Source organism: Zootoca vivipara, chromosome 5 (assembly GCF_963506605.1).
Source record: "Zootoca vivipara chromosome 5, rZooViv1.1, whole genome shotgun sequence".
Lineage (NCBI taxonomy): Eukaryota > Metazoa > Chordata > Lepidosauria > Squamata > Lacertidae > Zootoca > Zootoca vivipara.
Genome location: NC_083280.1, coordinates 22,240,079 through 22,264,267, shown reverse-complemented (window position 1 = coordinate 22,264,267; position 24,189 = coordinate 22,240,079). Strand labels below are relative to the sequence as shown.

The 24,189-nt window shown below is 44.6% G+C and overlaps 6 protein-coding genes across 6 annotated transcripts; all 6 read right to left on the bottom strand.

The window, feature by feature from the left end:
- Positions 1-1,683: 1,683 nt before the first annotated feature.
- Positions 1,684-3,189, bottom strand: LOC132592128 (primary amine oxidase, lung isozyme-like). The gene has a single exon (XM_060274221.1). The coding sequence runs from the start codon at positions 3,187-3,189 to the stop codon at positions 1,684-1,686; it is 1,506 nt and encodes a 501-aa protein (XP_060130204.1).
- Positions 3,190-5,391: 2,202 nt separating this feature from the next.
- Positions 5,392-6,897, bottom strand: LOC132592127 (primary amine oxidase, lung isozyme-like). Its single transcript, XM_060274220.1, has one exon. It carries the CDS (start codon positions 6,895-6,897, stop codon positions 5,392-5,394), a length of 1,506 nt encoding a protein of 501 aa, XP_060130203.1.
- A 2,210-nt stretch (positions 6,898-9,107) lies between these two features.
- Positions 9,108-10,613, bottom strand: LOC132592126 (primary amine oxidase, lung isozyme-like). Its single transcript, XM_060274219.1, has one exon. It carries the CDS (start codon positions 10,611-10,613, stop codon positions 9,108-9,110), a length of 1,506 nt encoding a protein of 501 aa, XP_060130202.1.
- Positions 10,614-12,830: 2,217 nt separating this feature from the next.
- Positions 12,831-14,336, bottom strand: LOC118093547 (primary amine oxidase, lung isozyme-like). Its single transcript, XM_035132886.2, has one exon. The coding sequence runs from the start codon at positions 14,334-14,336 to the stop codon at positions 12,831-12,833; it is 1,506 nt and encodes a 501-aa protein (XP_034988777.2).
- Positions 14,337-16,553: 2,217 nt separating this feature from the next.
- LOC118078385 (primary amine oxidase, lung isozyme-like) lies at positions 16,554-18,059 on the bottom strand. Its single transcript, XM_035102227.2, has one exon. It carries the CDS (start codon positions 18,057-18,059, stop codon positions 16,554-16,556), a length of 1,506 nt encoding a protein of 501 aa, XP_034958118.2.
- Positions 18,060-22,076: 4,017 nt separating this feature from the next.
- Positions 22,077-23,582, bottom strand: LOC118093929 (primary amine oxidase, lung isozyme-like). Its single transcript, XM_035133784.2, has one exon. The coding sequence runs from the start codon at positions 23,580-23,582 to the stop codon at positions 22,077-22,079; it is 1,506 nt and encodes a 501-aa protein (XP_034989675.2).
- Positions 23,583-24,189: the final 607 nt, after the last annotated feature.

The window sequence follows — 24,189 nt, the reverse complement described above, 5'->3', positions numbered from 1 at the left end:
GATGCAGCACTTAACTTTTCTGAGGCCACACCCTCAGAACAGTAACTGGAGCTGGTTAGGAGGGTATGGAAGTGCCTGTCTATTGACGGAGCTTTGCCAATGAAAGAGCACGTCTGCCACAAACACCTCAGCTATGCCCGTGAATTGTTCCATGGATGTAGAGTGGTTCTTTCACCACCACCATGCACTCTTAGGGTTCAGTATTAGACATTCTGGAGGCTCAAGACTCATTCATTCAACAGAGAGGCCCACAATGGGGCTTTCTCTATATAACAGCTTGGAGCTGGCATAAGTAATCTCAGGTGGAGATGTTCTACCTCTGAGCTATTATGATCCATCCTAAATCAGTTCCAAGGGTTCTCTATAACTGTCCAAGTGGTATCATCGTGCTTAAAATGTCTGGTGTGGATCTCACACTGTTGTTTTCGTATCGGCTTCCATGCATTTACACTTGATTTTCATTTCCAGTCCTATTCTTCTGTGGACTGGAGAAAACACTGAAGCTGAGCTGCGCAGTGAGCCTCTAATTTCCTTATATGCTGAATATCTGGGTCAGAAAGAATGTCATGTGTTGGGAGGGAAAGGCTGTTAATCAAAGATCATAGAGAGAGAGGCAGGAGACTGCAAGGAAGTAAGCATCAGGAGACACCAAACAGTAGCCAGCAAGAGTCCTGTGTTGGTCAGTAAGCCTGCATATCACTGGCCTTAAATTAACCACTGAATTATCCACACAATTTCTGAGAAAGGCACAGCAAGGCATCAGCTCCAGCCTCTCCCACCTGGCCTTACACAGAATGAGTGAGTCTGTTGCTGAAATCTCAAGAGATTGCAGATTCTATAAACATACAAGTCACAAGAATACCTACAGGCCGAAAGCTGTACTTGGCTTCAGGACAGCCCAAAATCTATGTCTGTGGTAGCAAACTCCAAGTGTTGGAGACGAGCAGCAGCTCAGGTGTCCTGCAAACTATTGTTCCCTGAGCCTTGAATGCCTGTTTTTCCATTGCTCTTGGCAGAGAGAGTGGTATGAAAAGGAAGTAACTTCTGGTAAGCTGTTTGTGTAAACCGTAACAAGGAAAACATATTTTAAGAAGGAGCAACAGTTTAAGGAGGACATTGACAACTGGAATGTGTGCAGAGCAGAGCAATGAAGATGATCAAGGGTCTGGAAACCAAGGCTTATGGGGAATGGTTGATGGAGTTGGATATATTTACCCTGGAAGAAAGGAGACATAGAGAAGATACGATAGCCTTCTTACAAGTATCTGAAAGGCTGTCACATGGAGGATGCAGAAAGCTTGTTTTCTGGTGCTTCAGAGGATAGGAAACAAACCAATGGATTCAAATTACAGGAAAGGAGATCGTGACTAAACAATGGGGAGAATTTCTTGAGAGTAGATGTTCAACAGTTCAATGCACCATCTTGAAAGCTGGTGAGCTCTCCTTCCTTGAAGGTTTTAAAACAGAAGTTGGAGGACCACTTGTCAGGGATTAAATAGCTTTGGCTCCTGCAGTACAGGGGGTTGGACTAGAGGACCCTTGGAGTCACTTCCAAGTCCCCCATTCCATGATTCTATCTGTATGGGCTATAAGCTGTCAGCAAGCAAGCCACAAACAGGCACAGAAAAGTCACAAAAGAGACATCCACTTACCAGCAATAGAAAACACTGCAATCCATAAAAATTACAAAAGAGGCATAGACTTACCACCAATGTCCATATCCACCTTGAAATTAATGTTGTGAGTGTGAATTGTTCCCAATGTCCACTCTTCAACTCTGTTTCCAAATTCCAAGGCATCGCCAAAGTAAAAAGCAGATTGAATGTACCCACTTGCATGGATCGCAACACCAACAGCTCCATTTTGATGAAACATAAAATCCCAAATATAATCATAATTACCAACTGTAGATATGGACCTGAAGACCAGAGCAGAATCGACCAACCCTCCGTAAAACGGAGGCTCTGAGCGGTCATAATGGCGTCGCACAGGGACCTCAGCATTCTGCTCAAAGATGCAGATAGAGTTTTTGCGAGTGACAGGCAACGAGGAATCAAGAAAATAGTGCCTGTCCAAATAAGTAGCCAGGTAAGGACAATCCACACCCTGGGTGAGAGTAGAGCCAGTTAAACCAAGGCCAAAGCTTAGGTCCATTAATCTGTTCAACATTGCCGCTGGAGTGTTAGAGCCATAGATGGCAGATGCATCTTGCAAGCTTAACTCATAAACTATCCTCTCACCCTTAAACCTTACATCAAAGATGTGTGGCCCCCTATTGGCATCTATGCCAAAGGCAAAACTCCAGGACATGAAGAAAACCTGGTTATTCCAGATGCGGTAGCGGGGACCACGAGGTTCATAGTGCAAGGGGCCTAGTCTCTGGTGGGGAACCCTCTGCTTCAGTGAGGAATAGCCTCCATCCAAAGGAGCCTTTTTGACCTTGGCTACTTTAACATGTCCCGTAATGAACTGTCTCTCAATATCTTCCATGTCCTCAAAGTACTGTCCATTATAGAAGACTTTTAGCACCTTCCAATGAGAAACGTCTAGGCTGCTGAAATCTACCTGGATGTCGAATCCAACCGGATGCAGATAACTGCCAGGGACATTCTGGAAATGATTAACCCACATTCTCCGGTCTCCTGATTTTAATCCAGGTGGTAATCCAGGGAAGTTTGTGAGATTGCTTCCATTGTAATATAGTACTTTCTGCATAAAGTTTGGAGCCTTGGGGTATTCCTTGTTCCTCAGGAAATTAAGGATTTCTTTGAACTCATTGTTTAAGAAAAACCTTTTGTAGTAAGGCAACTTCCCTCCATACTTCTGCACTGTGACATCTTGGTGGTACGTTGGCTTTGGAAGAGGACCTACCACAAACTCTGTGACATTTGGGTCCTCCTGGTTTCCAAAATGGAGTACAGCCAGAGCTTGCCGCGAGGGCCAGGTCCCTTGGTGGTCCAAGAATTGCAGCACTTCGGCTTTGGGAGGAAGCTGAAGGGTGATAGAAAAAATGCAGTTGTCCGATGGCTTGGCTTGAGGAGGTTCTACCAATGGCACCCCCAGGTTGTATTGCAGGTAGATCTTCACTTCCATGATCTCTTCCGGAGTTAAATCAGCAAATACCTGGCTGTAGATTCCATGGCCTCTTTCTTCCAGTCCCATCTCCTGGAGATGGCTGTCACAAAGCATGGCCTTCCCTCCTCTGCTTTGGAAAGCCCAGACCAAGATGAATATGACGGCTGTGCATAGAGCTAGAAGAAGATAAGTCAATTTCATGTTCATGTTCAGAACGCTGTAAGCAGGCTCCTAGGATTTCACAAAGCAGACTGTAGAATGCAGATTGAATCAGCAAATAGAGTATTTAGAATCCCGGATGAAGGTGAAACCAAAGTTTCGGGGAAAGACCTGCTATGCAAGTAAGCTTCAAAAGCTCAGTAATATTTTTGATCTAAGCAACCACCGATGGTATGATGCAGCTCAATGTTTCTGTAAAGAGGAAGGCAGTGATATTTTCCTTCAAGCCTTGATAACCTGTTATGCCATGTCCTCTGAACACCTTTGTTCCTAATTGAGTTAGACGCAGCCTACCGAGATACAACAAACCACTCTTAAGCAATCTTCTTTATGTAGAGGGTGCAAAAAATGTTTGGAAGAGCAAGCTTTGCAAGAAAAAAAAGCAGAACTTCCTAGTGGTTGAGTCTTCTAGCTGATGCAGCACTTAACTTTTCTGAGGCCACACCCTCAGAACAGTAACTGGAGCTGGTTAGGAGGGTATGGAAGTGCCTGTCTATTGACGGAGCTTTGCCAATGAAAGAGCACGTCTGCCACAAACACCTCAGCTATGCCCGTGAATTGTTCCATGGATGTAGAGTGGTTCTTTCACCACCACCATGCACTCTTAGGGTTCAGTATTAGACATTCTGGAGGCTCAAGACTCATTCATTCAACAGAGAGGCCCACAATGGGGCTTTCTCTATATAACAGCTTGGAGCTGGCATAAGTAATCTCAGGTGGAGATGTTCTACCTCTGAGCTATTATGATCCATCCTAAATCAGTTCCAAGGGTTCTCTATAACTGTCCAAGTGGTATCATCGTGCTTAAAATGTCTGGTGTGGATCTCACACTGTTGTTTTCGTATCGGCTTCCATGCATTTACACTTGATTTTCATTTCCAGTCCTATTCTTCTGTGGACTGGAGAAAACACTGAAGCTGAGCTGCGCAGTGAGCCTCTAATTTCCTTATATGCTGAATATCTGGGTCAGAAAGAATGTCATGTGTTGGGAGGGAAAGGCTGTTAATCAAAGATCATAGAGAGAGAGGCAGGAGACTGCAAGGAAGTAAGCATCAGGAGACACCAAACAGTAGCCAGCAAGAGTCCTGTGTTGGTCAGTAAGCCTGCATATCACTGGCCTTAAATTAACCACTGAATTATCCACACAATTTCTGAGAAAGGCACAGCAAGGCATCAGCTCCAGCCTCTCCCACCTGGCCTTACACAGAATGAGTGAGTCTGTTGCTGAAATCTCAAGAGATTGCAGATTCTATAAACATACAAGTCACAAGAATACCTACAGGCCGAAAGCTGTACTTGGCTTCAGGACAGCCCAAAATCTATGTCTGTGGTAGCAAACTCCAAGTGTTGGAGACGAGCAGCAGCTCAGGTGTCCTGCAAACTATTGTTCCCTGAGCCTTGAATGCCTGTTTTTCCATTGCTCTTGGCAGAGAGAGTGGTATGAAAAGGAAGTAACTTCTGGTAAGCTGTTTGTGTAAACCGTAACAAGGAAAACATATTTTAAGAAGGAGCAACAGTTTAAGGAGGACATTGACAACTGGAATGTGTGCAGAGCAGAGCAATGAAGATGATCAAGGGTCTGGAAACCAAGGCTTATGGGGAATGGTTGATGGAGTTGGATATATTTACCCTGGAAGAAAGGAGACATAGAGAAGATACGATAGCCTTCTTACAAGTATCTGAAAGGCTGTCACATGGAGGATGCAGAAAGCTTGTTTTCTGGTGCTTCAGAGGATAGGAAACAAACCAATGGATTCAAATTACAGGAAAGGAGATCATGACTAAACAATGGGGAGAATTTCTTGAGAGTAGATGTTCAACAGTTCAATGCACCATCTTGAAAGCTGGTGAGCTCTCCTTCCTTGAAGGTTTTAAAACAGAAGTTGGAGGACCACTTGTCAGGGATTAAATAGCTTTGGCTCCTGCAGTACAGGGGGTTGGACTAGAGGACCCTTGGAGTCACTTCCAAGTCCCCCATTCCATGATTCTATCTGTATGGGCTATAAGCTGTCAGCAAGCAAGCCACAAACAGGCACAGAAAAGTCACAAAAGAGACATCCACTTACCAGCAATAGAAAACACTGCAATCCATAAAAATTACAAAAGAGGCATAGACTTACCACCAATGTCCATATCCACCTTGAAATTAATGTTGTGAGTGTGAATTGTTCCCAATGTCCACTCTTCAACTCTGTTTCCAAATTCCAAGGCATCGCCAAAGTAAAAAGCAGATTGAATGTACCCACTTGCATGGATCGCAACACCAACAGCTCCATTTTGATGAAACATAAAATCCCAAATATAATCATAATTACCAACTGTAGATATGGACCTGAAGACCAGAGCAGAATCGACCAACCCTCCGTAAAACGGAGGCTCTGAGCGGTCATAATGGCGTCGCACAGGGACCTCAGCATTCTGCTCAAAGATGCAGATAGAGTTTTTGCGAGTGACAGGCAACGAGGAATCAAGAAAATAGTGCCTGTCCAAATAAGTAGCCAGGTAAGGACAATCCACACCTTGGATGAGAGTGGAGCCACTTGAACCAATGCCAATGCTTAGGTCCATGAATCTGTTCAACATTGCCGCTGGAGTGTTGGAGCCATAGATGGCAGATGCATCTTGCAAGCTTAACTCATAAACTATCCTCTCACCCTTAAACCTTACATCAAAGATGTGTGGCCCCCTATTGGCATCTATGCCAAAGGCAAAACTCCAGGACATGAAGAAAACCTGGTTATCCCAGATGCGGTAGCGGGGACCACGAGGTTCATAGTGCAAGGGGCCTAGTCTCTGGTGGGGAACCCTCTGCTTCAGTGAGGAATAGCCTCCATCCAAAGGAGCCTTTTTGACCTTGGCTACTTTAACATGTCCCGTAATGAACTGTCTCTCAATATCGTCCATGTCCTCAAAGTACTGTCCATTATAGAAGACTTTTAGCACCTTCCAATGAGAAACGTCTAGGCTGCTGAGATCCACATGGACTTCAAATCCTACTGGATGCAGGTAACTACCAGGGACATTCTGGAAATGAGCAACCCAGATTTTCCGGTCTCCTGATTTTAGTCCAGGTGGTAACACACGGAAGTTTCTGAGATTGCTTCCATTGTAATATAGTACTTTCTGCATAAAGTTTGGAGCCTTGGGGTATTCTTTGTTCTTCAGGAAATTAAGGATTTCTTTGAACTCATTGTTTAAGAAAAACCTTTTGTAGTAAGGCAACTTCCTTCCATACTTCTGCACTGTGACATCTTGGTGGTACATTGGTTTTGGAAGAGGGCCTACCACAAACTCTGTGACATTTGGGTCCTCCTGGTTTCCAAAATGGAGTACAGCCAGAGCTTGCCGCGAGGGCCTGGTCCCTTGGTGGTCCAAGAATTGCAGCACTTCAGCTTTGGGAGGAAGCTGAAGGGTGATAGAATAAATGCAGTTGTCCGATGGCTTGGCTTGAGGAGGTTCTACCAATGGCACCCCCAGGTTGTATTGCAGGTAGATCTTCACTTCCATGATCTCTTCCGGAGTTAAATCAGCAAATACCTGGCTGTAGATTCCATGGCCTCTTTCTTCCAGTCCCATCTCCTGAAGATGGCTGTCACAAAGCATGGCCTTCCCTCCTCTGTTTTGGAAAGCCCAAACCAAGATGAATATGACGGCTGTGCATAGAGCTAGAAGAAGATAAGTCAATTTCATGTTCATGTTCAGAACGCTGTAAGCAGGCTCCTAGGATTTCACAAAGCAGACTGTAGAATGCAGATTGAATCAGCAAACAGAGTATTTGAATCCCGGATGAGGGTGAAACCAAAGTTTCGGGAAAAGACCTGCTATGCAAGTGAGCTTCAAAACCTCAGTAATATTTTTGATCTAAGCAACCACCGACGGTATGATGCAGCTCAATGTTTCTGTAAATAGGAATGCAGTGATATTTTCCTTCAAGCCTTGATAACCTGATATGTCATGTCCTCTGAACACCTTTGTTCCTAATTGAGTTAGACGCAGCCTACCGAGATACAACAAACCACTCTTAAGCAATCTTCTTTATGTAGAGGGTGCAAAAAATGTTTGGAAGAGGAAGCTTTGCAAGAAAAAAAAGCAGAACTTCCTAGTGGTTGAGTCTTCTAGCTGATGCAGCACTTAACTTTTCTGAGGCCACACCCTCAGAACAGTAACTGGAGCTGGTTAGGAGGGTATGGAAGTGCCTGTCTATTGACGGAGCTTTGCCAATGAAAGAGCACGTCTGCCACAAACACCTCAGCTATGCCCGTGAATTGTTCCATGGATGTAGAGTGGTTCTTTCACCACCACCATGCACTCTTAGGGTTCAGTATTAGACATTCTGGAGGCTCAAGACTCATTCATTCAACAGAGAGGCCCACAATGGGGCTTTCTCTATATAACAGCTTGGAGCTGGCATAAGTAATCTCAGGTGGAGATGTTCTACCTCTGAGCTATTATGATCCATCCTAAATCAGTTCCAAGGGTTCTCTATAACTGTCCAAGTGGTATCATCGTGCTTAAAATGTCTGGTGTGGATCTCACACTGTTGTTTTCGTATCGGCTTCCATGCATTTACACTTGATTTTCATTTCCAGTCCTATTCTTCTGTGGACTGGAGAAAACACTGAAGCTGAGCTGCGCAGTGAGCCTCTAATTTCCTTATATGCTGAATATCTAGGTCAGAGAGAATGTCATGTGTTGGGAGGGAAAGGCTGTTAATCAAAGATCATAGAGAGAGAGGCAGGAGACTGCAAGGAAGGAAGCACCAGGAGACACCAAACACTAGCCAGCAAGAGTCCTGTGTTTGTCAGTAAGCCTGCATAGCACTGGCCTTAAATTAACCACTGAATTATCCACACAATTTCTGAGAAAGGCACAGCAAGGCATCAGCTCCAGCCTCTCCCACCTGGCCTTACACAGAATGAGTGAGTCTGTTGCTGAAATCTCAAGAGATTGCAGATTCTATAAACATACAAGTCACAAGAATACCTACAGGCCGAAAGCTGTACTTGGCTTCAGGACAGCCCAAAATCTATGTCTGTGGTAGCAAACTCCAAGTGTTGGAGACGAGCAGCAGCTCAGGTTTCCTGCAAACTGTTGTTCCCTGAGCCTTGAATGCCTGTTTTTCCATTGCTCTTGGCAGAGAGAGTGGCATGAAAAGGAAGTAACTGGTAAGCTGTTCGTGTAAACCGTAACAAGGAAAACATATTTTAAGAAGGAGCAACAGTTTAAGGAGGACATTGACAACTGGAATGTGTGCAGAGCAGAGCAATGAAGATGATCAAGGGTCTGGAAACCAAGGCTTATGAGGAATGGTTGAGGGAGTTGGATAGGTTTACCCTGGAAGAAAGGAGACATAGAGAAGATACGATAGCCTTCTTAAAAGTATCTGAAGGGCTGTCACATGGAGGATGCAGAAAGCTTGTTTTCTGGTACTCCAAAGGATAGGAAACAAACCAATGAATTCAAATTACAGGAAAGGCGATTATGGCTAAACAATGGGAAGAATTTCTTGAGAGTAGATGTTCAACAGTTCAATGCACCATCTTGAAAGTTGGGGGGCTCTCCTTCCTTGAAGGTTTTAAAACAAAAGTTGGAGGACCACTTGTCAGGGATTAAATAGCTTTGGCTCCTGCATTACAGGGGGTTGGACTAGAGGACCCTTGGAGTCACTTCCAAGTCCCCCATTCTATGATTCTATGATTCTTTCTGTATGGGCTATAAGTTGTCAGCAAGCAAGCAAGCCACAAACAGGCACAGAAAAGTCACAAAAGAGACATCCACTTACCAGCAATAGAAAACACTGCAATCCATAAAAATTACAAAAGAGGCATAGACTTACCACCAATGTCCATATCCACCTTGAAATTAATGTTGTGAGTGTGAATTGTTCCCAATGTCCACTCTTCAACTCTGTTTCCAAATTCCAAGGCATCACCAAAGTAAAAAGCAGATTGAATGTACCCACTTGCATGGATCGCAACACCAACAGCTCCATTTTGATGAAACATGAAATCCCAAATATAATCATAATTACCAACTGTAGATATGGACCTGAAGACCAGAGCAGAATCGACCAACCCTCCGTAAAACGGAGGCTCTGAGCGGTCATAATGGCGTCGCACAGGGACCTCAGCATTCTGCTCAAAGATGCAGATAGAGTTTTTATGAGTGACAGGCAATGAGGAATCAAGAAAATAGTGCCTGTCCAAATAAGTAGCCAGGTAAGGACAATCCACACCTTGGATGAGAGTGGAGCCACTTGAACCAATGCCAATGCTTAGGTCCATGAATCTGTTCAACATTGCCGCTGGAGTGTTGGAGCCATAGATGGCAGATGCATCTTGCAAGCTTAACTCATAAACTATCCTCTCACCCTTAAACCTTACATCAAAGATGTGTGGCCCCCTATTGGCATCTATGCCAAAGGCAAAACTCCAGGACATGAAGAAAACCTGGTTATCCCAGATGCGGTAGCGGGGACCACGAGGTTCATAGTGCAAGGGGCCTAGTCTCTGGTGGGGAACCCTCTGCTTCAGTGAGGAATAGCCTCCATCCAAAGGAGCCTTTTTGACCTTGGCTACTTTAACATGTCCCGTAATGAACTGTCTCTCAATATCGTCCATGTCCTCAAAGTACTGTCCATTATAGAAGACTTTTAGCACCTTCCAATGAGAAACGTCTAGGCTGCTGAGATCCACATGGACTTCAAATCCTACTGGATGCAGGTAACTACCAGGGACATTCTGGAAATGAGCAACCCAGATTCTCCGGTCTCCTGATTTTAGTCCAGGTGGTAATGCACGGAAGTTTCTGAGATTGCTTCCATTGTAATATAGTACTTTCTGCATAAAGTTTGGAGCCTTGGGGTATTCTTTGTTCTTTAGGAAATTAAGGATTTCTTTGAACTCATTGTTTAAGAAAAACCTTTTGTAGTAAGGCAACTTCCTTCCATACTTCTGCACTGTGACATCTTGGTGGTACATTGGCTTTGGAAGAGGACCTACCACAAACTCTGTGACATTTGGGTCCTCCTGGTTTCCAAAATGGAGTACAGCCAGAGCTTGCCGCGAGGGCCTGGTCCCTTGGTGGTCCAAGAATTGCAGCACTTCAACTTTGGGAGGAAGCTGAAGGGTGATAGAATAAATGCAGTTGTCCGATGGCTTGGCTTGAGGAGGTTCTACCAATGGCACCCCCAGGTTGTATTGCAGGTAGATCTTCACTTCCATGATCTCTTCCGGAGTTAAATCAGCAAATACCTGGCTGTAGATTCCATGGCCTCTTTCTTCCAGTCCCATCTCCTGAAGATGGCTGTCACAAACCATAGCCTTCCCTCCTCTGTTTTGGAAAGCCCAGACCAAGATGAATATGACGGCTGTGCATAGAGCTAGAAGAAGATAAGTCAGTTTCATGTTCATGTTCAGAACGCTGTAAGCAGGCTCCTAGGATTTCACAAAGCAGACTGTAGAATGCAGATTGAATCAGCAAACAGAGTATTTGAATCCCGGATGAGGGTGAAACCAAAGTTTCGGGAAAAGACCTGCTATGCAAGTGAGCTTCAAAACCTCAGTAATATTTTTGATCTAAGCAACCACCGACGGTATGATGCAGCTCAATGTTTCTGTAAAGAGGAAGGCAGTGATATTTTCCTTCAAGCCTTGATAACCTGATATGTCATGTCCTCTGAACACCTTTGTTCCTAATTGAGTTAGATGCAGCCTACCAAGATACAACAAACCACTCTTAAGCAATCTTCTTTATGTAGAGGGTGCAAAAAATGTTTGGAAGAGGGAGCTTTGCAAGAAAAAAAAGCAGAACTTCCTAGTGGTTGAGTCTTCTAGCTGATGCAGCACTTAACTTTACTTAGGCCACACCCTCAGAACAGTGACTGGAGCTGGTTAGGAGGGTATGGAAGTGCCTGTCTATTGACGGAGCTTTGCCAATGAAAGAGCACGTCTGCCACAAACACCTCAGCTATGCCCGTGAATTGTTCCATGGATGTAGAGTGGTTCTTTCACCACCACCATGCACTCTTAGGGTTCAGTATTAGACATTCTGGAGGCTCAAGACTCATTCATTCAACAGAGAGGCCCACAATGGGGCTTTCTCTATATAACAGCTTGGAGCTGGCATAAGTAATCTCAGGTGGAGATGTTCTACCTCTGAGCTATTATGATCCATCCTAAATCAGTTCCAAGGGTTCTCTATAACTGTCCAAGTGGTATCATCGTGCTTAAAATGTCTGGTGTGGATCTCACACTGTTGTTTTGACTTGCGTATCGGCTTCCATGCATTTACACTTGATTTTCATTTCCAGTCCTATTCTTCTGTGGACTGGAGAAAACACTGAAGCTGAGCTGCGCAGTGAGCCTCTAATTTCCTTATATGCTGAATATCTGGGTCAGAGAGAATGTCATGTGTTGGGAGGGAAAGGCTGTTCATCAAAGATCATTGAGAGAGAGGCAGGAGACTGCAAGGAAGGAAGCATCAGGAGACACCAAACACTAGCCAGCAAGAGTCCTGTGTTTGTCAGTAAGCCTGCATAGCACTGGCCTTAAATTAATTAACCACTGAATTATCCACACAATTTCTGAGAAAGGCACAGCAAGGCATCAGCTCCAGCCTCTCCCACCTGGCCTTACACAGAATGAGTGAGTCTGTTGCGGAAATCTCAAGAGATTGCAGATTCTATAAACATACAAGTCACAAGAATACCTACAGGCCGAAAGCTGTACTTGGCTTCAGGACAGCCCAAAATCTATGTCTGTGGTAGCAAACTCCAAGTGTTGGAGACGAGCAGCAGCTCAGGTTTCCTGCAAACTGTTGTTCCCTGAGCCTTGAATGCCTGTTTTTCCATTGCTCTTGGCAGAGAGAGTGGCATGAAAAGGAAGTAACTGGTAAGCTGTTTGTGTAAACCGTAACAAGGAAAACATATTTTAAGGAGCAACAGTTTAAGGAGGACATTGACAACTGGAATGTGTGCAGAGCAGAGCAATGAAGATGATCAAGGGTCTGGAAACCAAGGCTTATGAGGAATGGTTGAGGGAGTTGGATAGGTTTACCCTGGAAGAAAGGAGACATAGAGAAGATACGATAGCCTTCTTAAAAGTATCTGAAGGGCTGTCACATGGAGGATGCAGAAAGCTTGTTTTCTGGTACTCCAAAGGATAGGAAACAAACCAATGAATTCAAATTACAGGAAAGGCGATTATGGATAAACAATGGGAAGAATTTCTTGAGAGTAGATGTTCAACAGTTCAATGCACCATCTTGAAAGTTGGGGGGCTCTCCTTCCTTGAAGGTTTTAAAACAGAAGTTGGAGGACCACTTGTCAGGGATTAAATAGCTTTGGCTCCTGCATTACAGGGGGTTGGACTAGAGGACCCTTGGAGTCACTTCCAAGTCCCCCATTCTATGATTCTATGATTCTTTCTGTATGGGCTATAAGCTGTCAGCAAGCAAGCAAGCCACAAACAGGCACAGAAAAGTCATAAAAGAGACATCCACTTACCAGCAATAGAAAACACTGCAATCCATAAAAATTACAAAAGAGGCATAGACTTACCACCAATGTCCATATCCACCTTGAAATTAATGTTGTGAGTGTGAATTGTTCCCAATGTCCACTCTTCAACTCTGTTTCCAAATTCCAAGGCATCACCAAAGTAAAAAGCAGATTGAATGTACCCACTTGCATGGATCGCAACACCAACAGCTCCATTTTGATGAAACATAAAATCCCAAATATAATCATAATTACCAACTGTAGATATGGACCTGAAGACCAGAGCAGAATCGACCAACCCTCCGTAAAACGGAGGCTCTGAGCGGTCATAATGGCGTCGCACAGGGACCTCAGCATTCTGCTCAAAGATGCAGATAGAGTTTTTGCGAGTGACAGGCAACGAGGAATCAAGAAAATAGTGCCTGTCCAAATAAGTAGCCAGGTAAGGACAATCCACACCTTGGATGAGAGTGGAGCCACTTGAACCAATGCCAATGCTTAGGTCCATGAATCTGTTCAACATTGCCGCTGGAGTGTTGGAGCCATAGATGGCAGATGCATCTTGCAAGCTTAACTCATAAACTATCCTCTCACCCTTAAACCTTACATCAAAGATACGTGGCCCCCTATTGGCATCTATGCCAAAGGCAAAACTCCAGGACATGAAGAAAACCTGGTTATTCCAGATGCGGTAGCGGGGACCACGAGGTTCATAGTGCAAGGGGCCTAGTCTCTGGTGGGGAACCCTCTGCTTCAGTGAGGAATAGCCTCCATCCAAAGGAGCCTTTTTGACCTTGGCTACTTTAACATGTCCCGTAATGAACTGTCTCTCAATATCGTCCATGTCCTCAAAGTACTGTCCATTATAGAAGACTTTTAGCACCTTCCAATGAGAAACGTCTAGGCTGCTGAGATCCACATGGACTTCAAATCCTACTGGATGCAGGTAACTACCAGGGACATTCTGGAAATGAGCAACCCAGATTCTCCGGTCTCCTGATTTTAGTCCAGGTGGTAATGCACGGAAGTTTCTGAGATTGCTTCCATTGTAATATAGTACTTTCTGCATAAAGTTTGGAGCCTTGGGGTATTCTTTGTTCTTCAGGAAATTAAGGATTTCTTTGAACTCATTGTTTAAGAAAAACCTTTTGTAGTAAGGCAACTTCCCTCCATACTTCTGCACTGTGACATCTTGGTGGTACATTGGTTTTGGAAGAGGACCTACCACAAACTCTGTGACATTTGGGTCCTCCTGGTTTCCAAAATGGAGTACAGCCAGAGCTTGCCGCGAGGGCCTGGTCCCTTGGTGGTCCAAGAATTGCAGCACTTCAGCTTTGGGAGGAAGCTGAAGGGTGATAGAATAAATGCAGTTGTCCGATGGCTTGGCTTGAGGAGGTTCTACCAATGGCACCCCCAGGTTGTATTGCAGGTAGATCTTCACTTCCATGATCTCTTCCGGAGTTAAATCAGCAAATACCTGGCTGTAGATTCCATGGCCTCTTTCTTCCAGTCCCATCTCCTGGAGATGGCTGTCACAAAGCATGGCCTTCCCTCCTCTGTTTTGGAAAGCCCAGACCAAGATGAATATGACGGCTGTGCATAGAGCTAGAAGAAGATAAGTCAATTTCATGTTCATGTTCAGAACGCTGTAAGCAGGCTCCTAGGATTTCACAAAGCAGACTGTAGAATGCAGATTGAATCAGCAAACAGAGTATTTGAATCCCGGATGAGGGTGAAACCAAAGTTTCGGGAAAAGACCTGCTATGCAAGTGAGCTTCAAAACCTCAGTAATATTTTTCATCTAAGCAACCACCGACGGTATGATGCAGCTCAATGTTTCTGTAAAGAGGAAGGCAGTGATATTTTCCTTCAAGCCTTGATAACCTGATATGTCATGTCCTCTGAACACCTTTGTTCCTAATTGAGTTAGATGCAGCCTACCAAGATACAACAAACCACTCTTAAGCAATCTTCTTTATGTAGAGGGTGCAAAAAATGTTTGGAAGAGGGAGCTTTGCAAGAAAAAAAAGCAGAACTTCCTAGTGGTTGAGTCTTCTAGCTGATGCAGCACTTAACTTTACTTAGGCCACACCCTCAGAACAGTGACTGGAGCTGGTTAGGAGGGTATGGAAGTGCCTGTCTATTGACGGAGCTTTGCCAATGAAAGAGCACGTCTGCCACAAACACCTCAGCTATGCCCGTGAATTGTTCCATGGATGTAGAGTGGTTCTTTCACCACCACCATGCACTCTTAGGGTTCAGTATTAGACATTCTGGAGGCTCAAGACTCATTCATTCAACAGAGAGGCCCACAATGGGGCTTTCTCTATATAACAGCTTGGAGCTGGCATAAGTAATCTCAGGTGGAGATGTTCTACCTCTGAGCTATTATGATCCATCCTAAATCAGTTCCAAGGGTTCTCTATAACTGTCCAAGTGGTATCATCGTGCTTAAAATGTCTGGTGTGGATCTCACACTGTTGTTTTGACTTGCGTATCGGCTTCCATGCATTTACACTTGATTTTCATTTCCAGTCCTATTCTTCTGTGGACTGGAGAAAACACTGAAGCTGAGCTGCGCAGTGAGCCTCTAATTTCCTTATATGCTGAATATCTGGGTCAGAGAGAATGTCATGTGTTGGGAGGGAAAGGCTGTTCATCAAAGATCATTGAGAGAGAGGCAGGAGACTGCAAGGAAGGAAGCATCAGGAGACACCAAACACTAGCCAGCAAGAGTCCTGTGTTTGTCAGTAAGCCTGCATAGCACTGGCCTTAAATTAATTAACCACTGAATTATCCACACAATTTCTGAGAAAGGCACAGCAAGGCATCAGCTCCAGCCTCTCCCACCTGGCCTTACACAGAATGAGTGAGTCTGTTGCGGAAATCTCAAGAGATTGCAGATTCTATAAACATACAAGTCACAAGAATACCTACAGGCCGAAAGCTGTACTTGGCTTCAGGACAGCCCAAAATCTATGTCTGTGGTAGCAAACTCCAAGTGTTGGAGACGAGCAGCAGCTCAGGTGTCCTGCAAACTGTTGTTCCCTGAGCCTTGAATGCCTGTTTTTCCATTGCTCTTGGCAGAGAGAGTGGCATGAAAAGGAAGTAACTGGTAAGCTGTTTGTGTAAACCGTAACAAGGAAAACATATTTTAAGGAGCAACAGTTTAAGGAGGACATTGACAACTGGAATGTGTGCAGAGCAGAGCAATGAAGATGATCAAGGGTCTGGAAACCAAGGCTTATGAGGAATGGTTGAGGGAGTTGGATAGGTTTACCCTGGAAGAAAGGAGACATAGAGAAGATACGATAGCCTTCTTAAAAGTATCTGAAGGGCTGTCACATGGAGGATGCAGAAAGCTTGTTTTCTGGTACTCCAAAGGATAGGAAACAAACCAATGAATTCAAATTACAGGAAAGGCGATTATGGATAAACAATGGGAAGAATTTCTTGAGAGTAGATGTTCAACAGTTCAATGCACCATCTTGAAAGTTGGGGGGCTCTCCTTCCTTGAAGGTTTTAAAACAGAAGTTGGAGGACCACTTGTCAGGGATTAAATAGCTTTGGCTCCTGCATTACAGGGGGTTGGACTAGAGGACCCTTGGAGTCACTTCCAAGTCCCCCATTCTATGATTCTATGATTCTTTCTGTATGGGCTATAAGTTGTCAGCAAGCAAGCAAGCCACAAACAGGCACAGAAAAGTCACAAAAGAGACATCCACTTACCAGCAATAGAAAACACTGCAATCCATAAAAATTACAAAAGAGGCATAGACTTACCACCAATGTCCATATCCACCTTGAAATTAATGTTGTGAGTGTGAATTGTTCCCAATGTCCACTCTTCAACTCTGTTTCCAAATTCCAAGGCATCACCAAAGTAAAAAGCAGATTGAATGTACCCACTTGCATGGATCGCAACACCAACAGCTCCATTTTGATGAAACATGAAATCCCAAATATAATCATAATTACCAACTGTAGATATGGACCTGAAGACCAGAGCAGAATCGACCAACCCTCCGTAAAACGGAGGCTCTGAGCGGTCATAATGGCGTCGCACAGGGACCTCAGCATTCTGCTCAAAGATGCAGATAGAGTTTTTGCGAGTGACAGGCAACGAGGAATCAAGAAAATAGTGCCTGTCCAAATAAGTAGCCAGGTAAGGACAATCCACACCTTGGATGAGAGTGGAGCCACTTGAACCAATGCCAATGCTTAGGTCCATGAATCTGTTCAACATTGCCGCTGGAGTGTTGGAGCCATAGATGGCAGATGCATCTTGCAAGCTTAACTCATAAACTATCCTCTCACCCTTAAACCTTACATCAAAGATGTGTGGCCCCCTATTGGCATCTATGCCAAAGGCAAAACTCCAGGACATGAAGAAAACCTGGTTATTCCAGATGCGGTAGCGGGGACCACGAGGTTCATAGTGCAAGGGGCCTAGTCTCTGGTGGGGAACCCTCTGCTTCAGTGAGGAATAGCCTCCATCCAAAGGAGCCTTTTTGACCTTGGCTACTTTAACATGTCCCGTAATGAACTGTCTCTCAATATCGTCCATGTCCTCAAAGTACTGTCCATTATAGAAGACTTTTAGCACCTTCCAATGAGAAACGTCTAGGCTGCTGAGATCCACATGGACTTCAAATCCTACTGGATGCAGGTAACTACCAGGGACATTCTGGAAATGAGCAACCCAGATTCTCCGGTCTCCTGATTTTAGTCCAGGTGGTAATGCACGGAAGTTTCTGAGATTGCTTCCATTGTAATATAGTACTTTCTGCATAAAGTTTGGAGCCTTGGGGTATTCTTTGTTCTTCAGGAAATTAAGGATTTCTTTGAACTCATTGTTTAAGAAAAACCTTTTGTAGTAAGGCAACTTCCCTCCATACTTCTGCACTGTGACATCTTGGTGGTACATTGGTTTTGGAAGAGGACCTACCACAAACTCTGTGACATTTGGGTCCTCCTGGTTTCCAAAATGGAGTACAGCCAGAGCTTGCCGCGAGGGCCTGGTCCCTTGGTGGTCCAAGAATTGCAGCACTTCAGCTTTGGGAGGAAGCTGAAGGGTGATAGAATAAATGCAGTTGTCCGATGGCTTGGCTTGAGGAGGTTCTACCAATGGCACCCCCAGGTTGTATTGCAGGTAGATCTTCACTTCCATGATCTCTTCCGGAGTTAAATCAGCAAATACCTGGCTGTAGATTCCATGGCCTCTTTCTTCCAGTCCCATCTCCTGGAGATGGCTGTCACAAAGCATGGCCTTCCCTCCTCTGTTTTGGAAAGCCCAGACCAAGATGAATATGACGGCTGTGCATAGAGCTAGAAGAAGATAAGTCAATTTCATGTTCATGTTCAGAACGCTGTAAGCAGGCTCCTAGGATTTCACAAAGCAGACTGTAGAATGCAGATTGAATCAGCAAACAGAGTATTTGAATCCCGGATGAGGGTGAAACCAAAGTTTCGGGGAAAGACCTGCTATGCAAGTGAGCTTCAAAACATCAGTAATATTTTTCATCTAAGCAACCACCGACGGTATGATGCAGCTCAATGTTTCTGTAAATAGGAATGCAGTGATATTTTCCTTCAAGCCTTGATAACCTGTTATGTCATGTCCTCTGAACACCTTTGTTCCTAATTGAGTTAGATGCAGCCTACCGAGATACAACAAACCACTCTTAAGCAATCTTCTTTATGTAGAGGGTGCAAAAAATGTTTGGAAGAGGAAGCTTTGCAAGAAAAAAAGCAGAACTTCCTAGTGGTTGAGTCTTCTAGCTGATGCAGCACTTAACTTTACTGAGGCCACACCCTCAGAACAGTAACTGGAGCTGGTTAGGAGGGTATGGAAGTGCCTGTCTATTGACGGAGCTTTGCCAATGAAAGAGCACGTCTGCCACAAACACCTCAGCTATGCCCGTGAATTGTTCCATGGATGTAGAGTGGTTCTTTCACCACCACCATGCACTCTTAGGGTTCAATATTAGACATTCTGGAGGCTCAAGACTCATTCATTCAACAGAGAGGCCCACAATGGGGCTTTCTCTATATAACATCTTGGAGCTGGCATAAGTAATCTCAGGTGGAGATTTGCTTCCGGCCCTATGTGGAGATGTGCTACCACTGAGCTATTATGATCCATCCTAAATCAGTTCCAAGGGTTCTCTATAACTGTCCAAGTGGTATCATCGTGCTTAAAATGTCTGGTGTGGATCTCACACTGTTGTTTTGACTTGCGTATCGGCTTCCATGCATTTACACTTGATTTTCATTTCCAGTCCTATTCTTCTGTGGACTGGAGAAAACACTGAAGCTGAGCTGCGCAGTGAGCCTCTAATTTCCTTATATGCTGAATATCTGGGTCAGAGAGAATGTCATGTGTTGGGAGGGAAAGGCTGTTCATCAAAGATCATTGAGAGAGAGGCAGGAGACTGCAAGGAAGGAAGCATCAGGAGACACCAAACACTAGCCAGCAAGAGTCCTGTGTTTGTCAGTAAGCCTGCATAGCACTGGCCTTAAATTAATTAACCACTGAATTATCCACACAATTTCTGAGAAAGGCACAGCAAGTTTGATGTTCTGGTAATTCTTGAATTGTTACCTGGCTGGTTTTGCTTGTGCCCTGCAGCTTAAAACAAGATTTGCAAGGGACAGGTTGCCAGAATTCAGAGCTGAGAAATTAAAAGTAGCTAACTTATTGAATCCTGGCAAATCACTGGGTGAGATTCGCCTAACAAGCCCCGTGAGTGGCAGGGTCAGCTCAAGACATTTCGCTGCCTGAGGTGAAGGACAAGATGGCACCCAGCCCCAAAGCACATGCTGAAGCCAGTTTGATTGGCAGTTGAATCTTACTCCAATACAGGGGGAATGAAAGTATCTTGTCATGTACATCCCCCGGGGGGCAGAGGAAGATTGAGTTGAGAAGAGGAAAGTGAAAGCAGCATGGCACTGCCTTAACTTAGAATCCTGAGAACTGTAGTTTGTCCATCTCAACTACCATTTCCCAGCACCCACAACAAACTACAGCTCTCAGAATTCCTCGGGAGGAAGGAAATACTTTAAACGTGCTTTAAATCTACAGTGCATATAGGTAAAGGTAAAGGTCAAAGGAAGAGGTAAAGGACCGCTGGATGATTTCAATGGAGACAGCACACTCATGCTTAGATTTCATTAAAGTCAAGAGCTTTCTTTGGATTGTGCCCTTAGCACTTTCACAGCTTCTGAAAGGTCGTGAAGAAATCTGCATAGTATGCCTTTATGTAATTCAATGGCAGTTCGGATCTCAAGTGGTTTTACCACCCTCTGGTGGGAAACAATCATCGCCATAAAAGGAAACTATTTTATGTGGAGAAGAGATTTATCCTTCTCTGTTGTCCTGGATCAGCAGGATTTCAGGGGGTCATAGCCAAAGAAGCAGTAGTATTTGAATTCTTTTTAAAACAGCAGCTACTCTAAAATTGAATGAGAAAGCAGAGTGGATGGATTCCTCAAGACATGACCTGAAGACACGTAATTGTCAGGAACTGCTCGATCTCGGTGCAATACTCCCATGTGGTGAACCATTGAATGGCAAGTCTGAGTTTCTTAATGAAGTACCTTCAGGCCATGGGCTGACTCCAAACTAGCCATTGGGTTATCCTGGACAGGAAAGACTATTTCTTGCTAAGCTTTGCTCAAATAACAAGATCTTTTGGTGTGCCCCAGTATTACTGGTTACACCTTAGTCCCTTCTTTTGTTTAGTCCTTTGTTGTTGTCTTGGTCTTTGCCCCGGATGTCTAGCATGTCCTTTGTTCTGCACTGAATACAACCCTTAGGCTTCAGCCCTGGCTACTGGCTGGTCCCATGGCTCCCGGGCCTCCCTGGATGGCTGCCCATGGCAACAAAGCAGCCCTTACTGGAAAATGAGGGAGATCTTGGTCAAGTGGCTAGACGGAAGATTTTTGCAGAATGCCAAGTACACAATTTAGATTGAGTTTCATAGAATCATAGAACTGGAAGGGACCCCGAGGGTCATCTAGTGCAACCCCCTAATCTTGGAAGAAAGATGGGACTTTAACATGACAAATTAAATAGGTAAATCATGTCTACAAATTGACTATGGATGAGAAAAAGTAGTTCATATAAAAAAGAGAGCAAGGTAGCGTTCAACGGTTGGCATTAAACTAAGATTTCCTCAGAGAAGACCCCTTGAAATGAATGAACCTAACTTACATGGGGGCCAGGGCCGGCTCTAGGTAGAGTCCTGGTGGCGCGGGGCGCCAGGGCGCCAGGCCAGTAGGCAGGGCGCTGCACGGCAAAGCCGCGCGGAAGCCATACTGCGCCCTGCGAGGGTAGGGGCACCGGAGCGATCTCCGCCCCTCAGCGCCAGGGCGCGTGACCTGCTCGAGACTGCCCTGATGGGGGCAATCTCCATCAATTATGTATTAGCTCATGTGCATCTATTTCTGAGGAGCATATACTTCTCTGATTAATATAAAGTAATCACAACAAAATGCTCTCAGAATGTACTATTGTGTTTTAATTTCACTCCCGAATCTATTCAATGGGAAGCCTTTTAACCCTGCTGTGAATATTGCTCTGTTCCACTACCAAAAGTGAAGTGACCGGCCCCCGCCGCCTGCCTGCCACTAGATGGACCTTGGTCTTAAAATATGCAGGGCTCAACCGGTTGCCCCAAAGGGCCCATATAATACTTTGACAATGATGTGCATTCATAATTCATTGAATGAATTAGAAGCAGACATGGATTTGCCTCCCTCAAGACCTATTTTGAGGAGAGACTCCATGAATGCCAAGCGCTTCCCCAGGGTTCTGTTTCCATGGAATGAAGGTCAGTGGAGATGGTGATGTCTATAGAATGTATGGTTTTATTTACACATATATGGAACCTGAGCATAGGATGGGTGGGTGCACAGCATTAACACACGAACAGATTGTGCTTCTCTATTAGGCATCCAGGGGGGAAACCCTGACACAACTTGTGTTCAGAACATGCCTCTGTGTCTCCAAGGTTCCAGAATCGGCCTAAACTTTCTCACACAACAATTCCCTCCTACACATACACCACACGCTTCACCTATTTTCTGCATCTTAGGATGATGCAGCATTCTGCCAGGTGAGGTGGGAAAACGTATACTCATGAATACTCCATGGAACATGAAAATGGGTCCATTTGCAGAACTGGGAAACAAAATAACCTCAGAACCACTTAAAAAACAGCTATTAGCTGGCAGCAAGTCAGCCGCTACCATCAATAGAAATCACTGCAATCCATAAAAGTTACAAAAGAGGCATAGACTTACCACCAATGTCCATATCCACCTTGAAATTAATGTTGTGAGTGTGAATGTCTCCCAGTGCCCACTCTTCAACTCTGTTTCCAAATTCCAAGGCATCGCCAAAATAAAAAGCAGATTGAATGTACCCACTTGCATGAATCGCAACACCAACAGCTCCATTTTGATGAAATTTAAAATCCCAAACATAATCATAATTAGCAACTGAAGATATGGACCTAAAGACAAGAACGGAATCGACCAACCCTCCGTAAAACGGAGGCTCTGAGCGGTCATAATGTCTTCGCACAGGGACCTCAGCATTCTGCTCAAAGATGCAGATAGAGTGTTTGCGAGTGACAGGCAACGAGGAATCAAGAAAATAGTGCCTGTCCAAATAAGTAGCCAGGTAAGGACAATCCACACCTTGGGTGAGAGTGGAGCCACTTGAACCAATGCCAAAGCTTAAGTCCATGTACCTGGTCAGCATTGACGCTGGATTGTTGGAGCCATAGATGGAACCTCCGTCTTGCAAGCTTAACTCATAAACTATCCTCTCACCCTTAAACCTTACATCAAAGATACGTGGCCCCCTATTGGCATCTATGCCAAAGGCAAAACTCCAGGACATGAAGAAAACCTGGTTATTCCAGATGCGGTAGCGGGGACCACGAGGTTCATAGTACAAGGGGCCTAGTCTCTGGTGGGGAACCCTCTGCTTCAGTGAGGAATAGCCTCCATCCAAAGGAGCCTTTTTGACCTTGGCTACTTTAACATGTCCTGAAATGAATTGTCTCTCAATATCTTCCATGTCCTCAAAGTACTGTCCATTATAGAAGACTTTTAGCACCTTCCAATGAGAAACGTCTAGGCTGCTGAGATCCATATGGACTTCAAATCCTACTGGATGCAGGTAACTACCAGGGACATTCTGGAAATGAGCAACCCAGATTTTCCGGTCTCCTGATTTTAGTCCAGGTGGTAATCCATAGGAGTATCCATACTTGCTTCCATTGTAATAAAGCACTTTCTGCATAAAGTTTGGATCCTTGGGGTATTCCCTATTCCTCAAGAAAGTATGGATCTCTCTCAGCTCATTCTCCAAAAAAAACCTTCTGTAGTAAGGCAACTTCCCTCCATACTTCTGCACTGTGACATCTTGGTGGTACGTTGGCTTTGGAAGAGGACCTACCACAAACTCTGTGACATTTGGGTGCTCCTGGTTTCCAAAATGGAGTACAGCCAGAGCTTGCCGCGAGGGCCTGGTCCCTTGGTGGTCCAAGAATTGCAGCACTTCAGCTTTGGGAGGAAGCTGAAGGGTGATAGAAAAAATGCAGTTGTCCGATGGTTTGGCTTGAGGAGGTTCTACCAATGGCACCCCCAGGTTGTACTGCAGGTAGATCTTCACTTCCATGATCTCTTCCGGAGTTAAATCAGCAAATACCTGGCTGTAGATTCCATGGCCTCTTTCCTCCCATCCCATCTCCTGAAGATGGCTGTCGCAAAGCATGGGCTTCCCTCCTCTGTTTTGGAAAGCCCAGACCAAGATGAATATGATGGCTGTGCATAGAGCTAGGAGAAGATAAGTCAATTTCAAGTTCATGTTCAGCAACGCTGTAAGCAGGTTCCTGGGATTTCACAAAGCAGACTTTAGAATGTATATTAAATCAGGAAACAGAGTATTTAGAATCCCGGATGAGGGCGAAACCAAAGTTTAAAGGAACTCAGCGAAGGAACTTGTTATTCAAGGGAGTTTCAGAATTGAATAATGCTCTTGCTCTAAGCTAGCACCACCCATACCATGGGTCTCAAATGTCTTCTGTAGTGGAAAGCAAGACATTAATACCTTAATAACTGCATCCATTAAGTCTGAACACTTTTCTCCTGATTTAATTAGACACAGACAACAGAAAAAGTTAAAACATAAGCATAAGCCAATCATCTCCCTGCAGAGGCAGGAAAAAAATATTTCACAGAAGAAGATGTAGGAAACCTCTTTGAACGTAGTGGAAGAGCCAGCAAAATCTGCAAGTAAATAAACACTGCAATCCAATTCCCCAGAACCAGTGACAGTGATTTCAGATGCTTAAGAAGTGAAGATGCCTCTCCACAGATAG

What these genes read in the sequence shown, in the direction of transcription:
- LOC132592128 (XM_060274221.1), bottom strand. Translation starts at nt 3,189, where the DNA reads ATGCTTTGTGACAGCCATCTCCAGGAGATGGGACTGGAAGAAAGAGGC.
- LOC118093547 (XM_035132886.2), bottom strand. Translation starts at nt 14,336, where the DNA reads ATGCTTTGTGACAGCCATCTCCAGGAGATGGGACTGGAAGAAAGAGGC.
- LOC132592126 (XM_060274219.1), bottom strand. Translation starts at nt 10,613, where the DNA reads ATGGTTTGTGACAGCCATCTTCAGGAGATGGGACTGGAAGAAAGAGGC.
- LOC132592127 (XM_060274220.1), bottom strand. Translation starts at nt 6,897, where the DNA reads ATGCTTTGTGACAGCCATCTTCAGGAGATGGGACTGGAAGAAAGAGGC.
- LOC118093929 (XM_035133784.2), bottom strand. Translation starts at nt 23,582, where the DNA reads ATGCTTTGCGACAGCCATCTTCAGGAGATGGGATGGGAGGAAAGAGGC.
- LOC118078385 (XM_035102227.2), bottom strand. Translation starts at nt 18,059, where the DNA reads ATGCTTTGTGACAGCCATCTCCAGGAGATGGGACTGGAAGAAAGAGGC.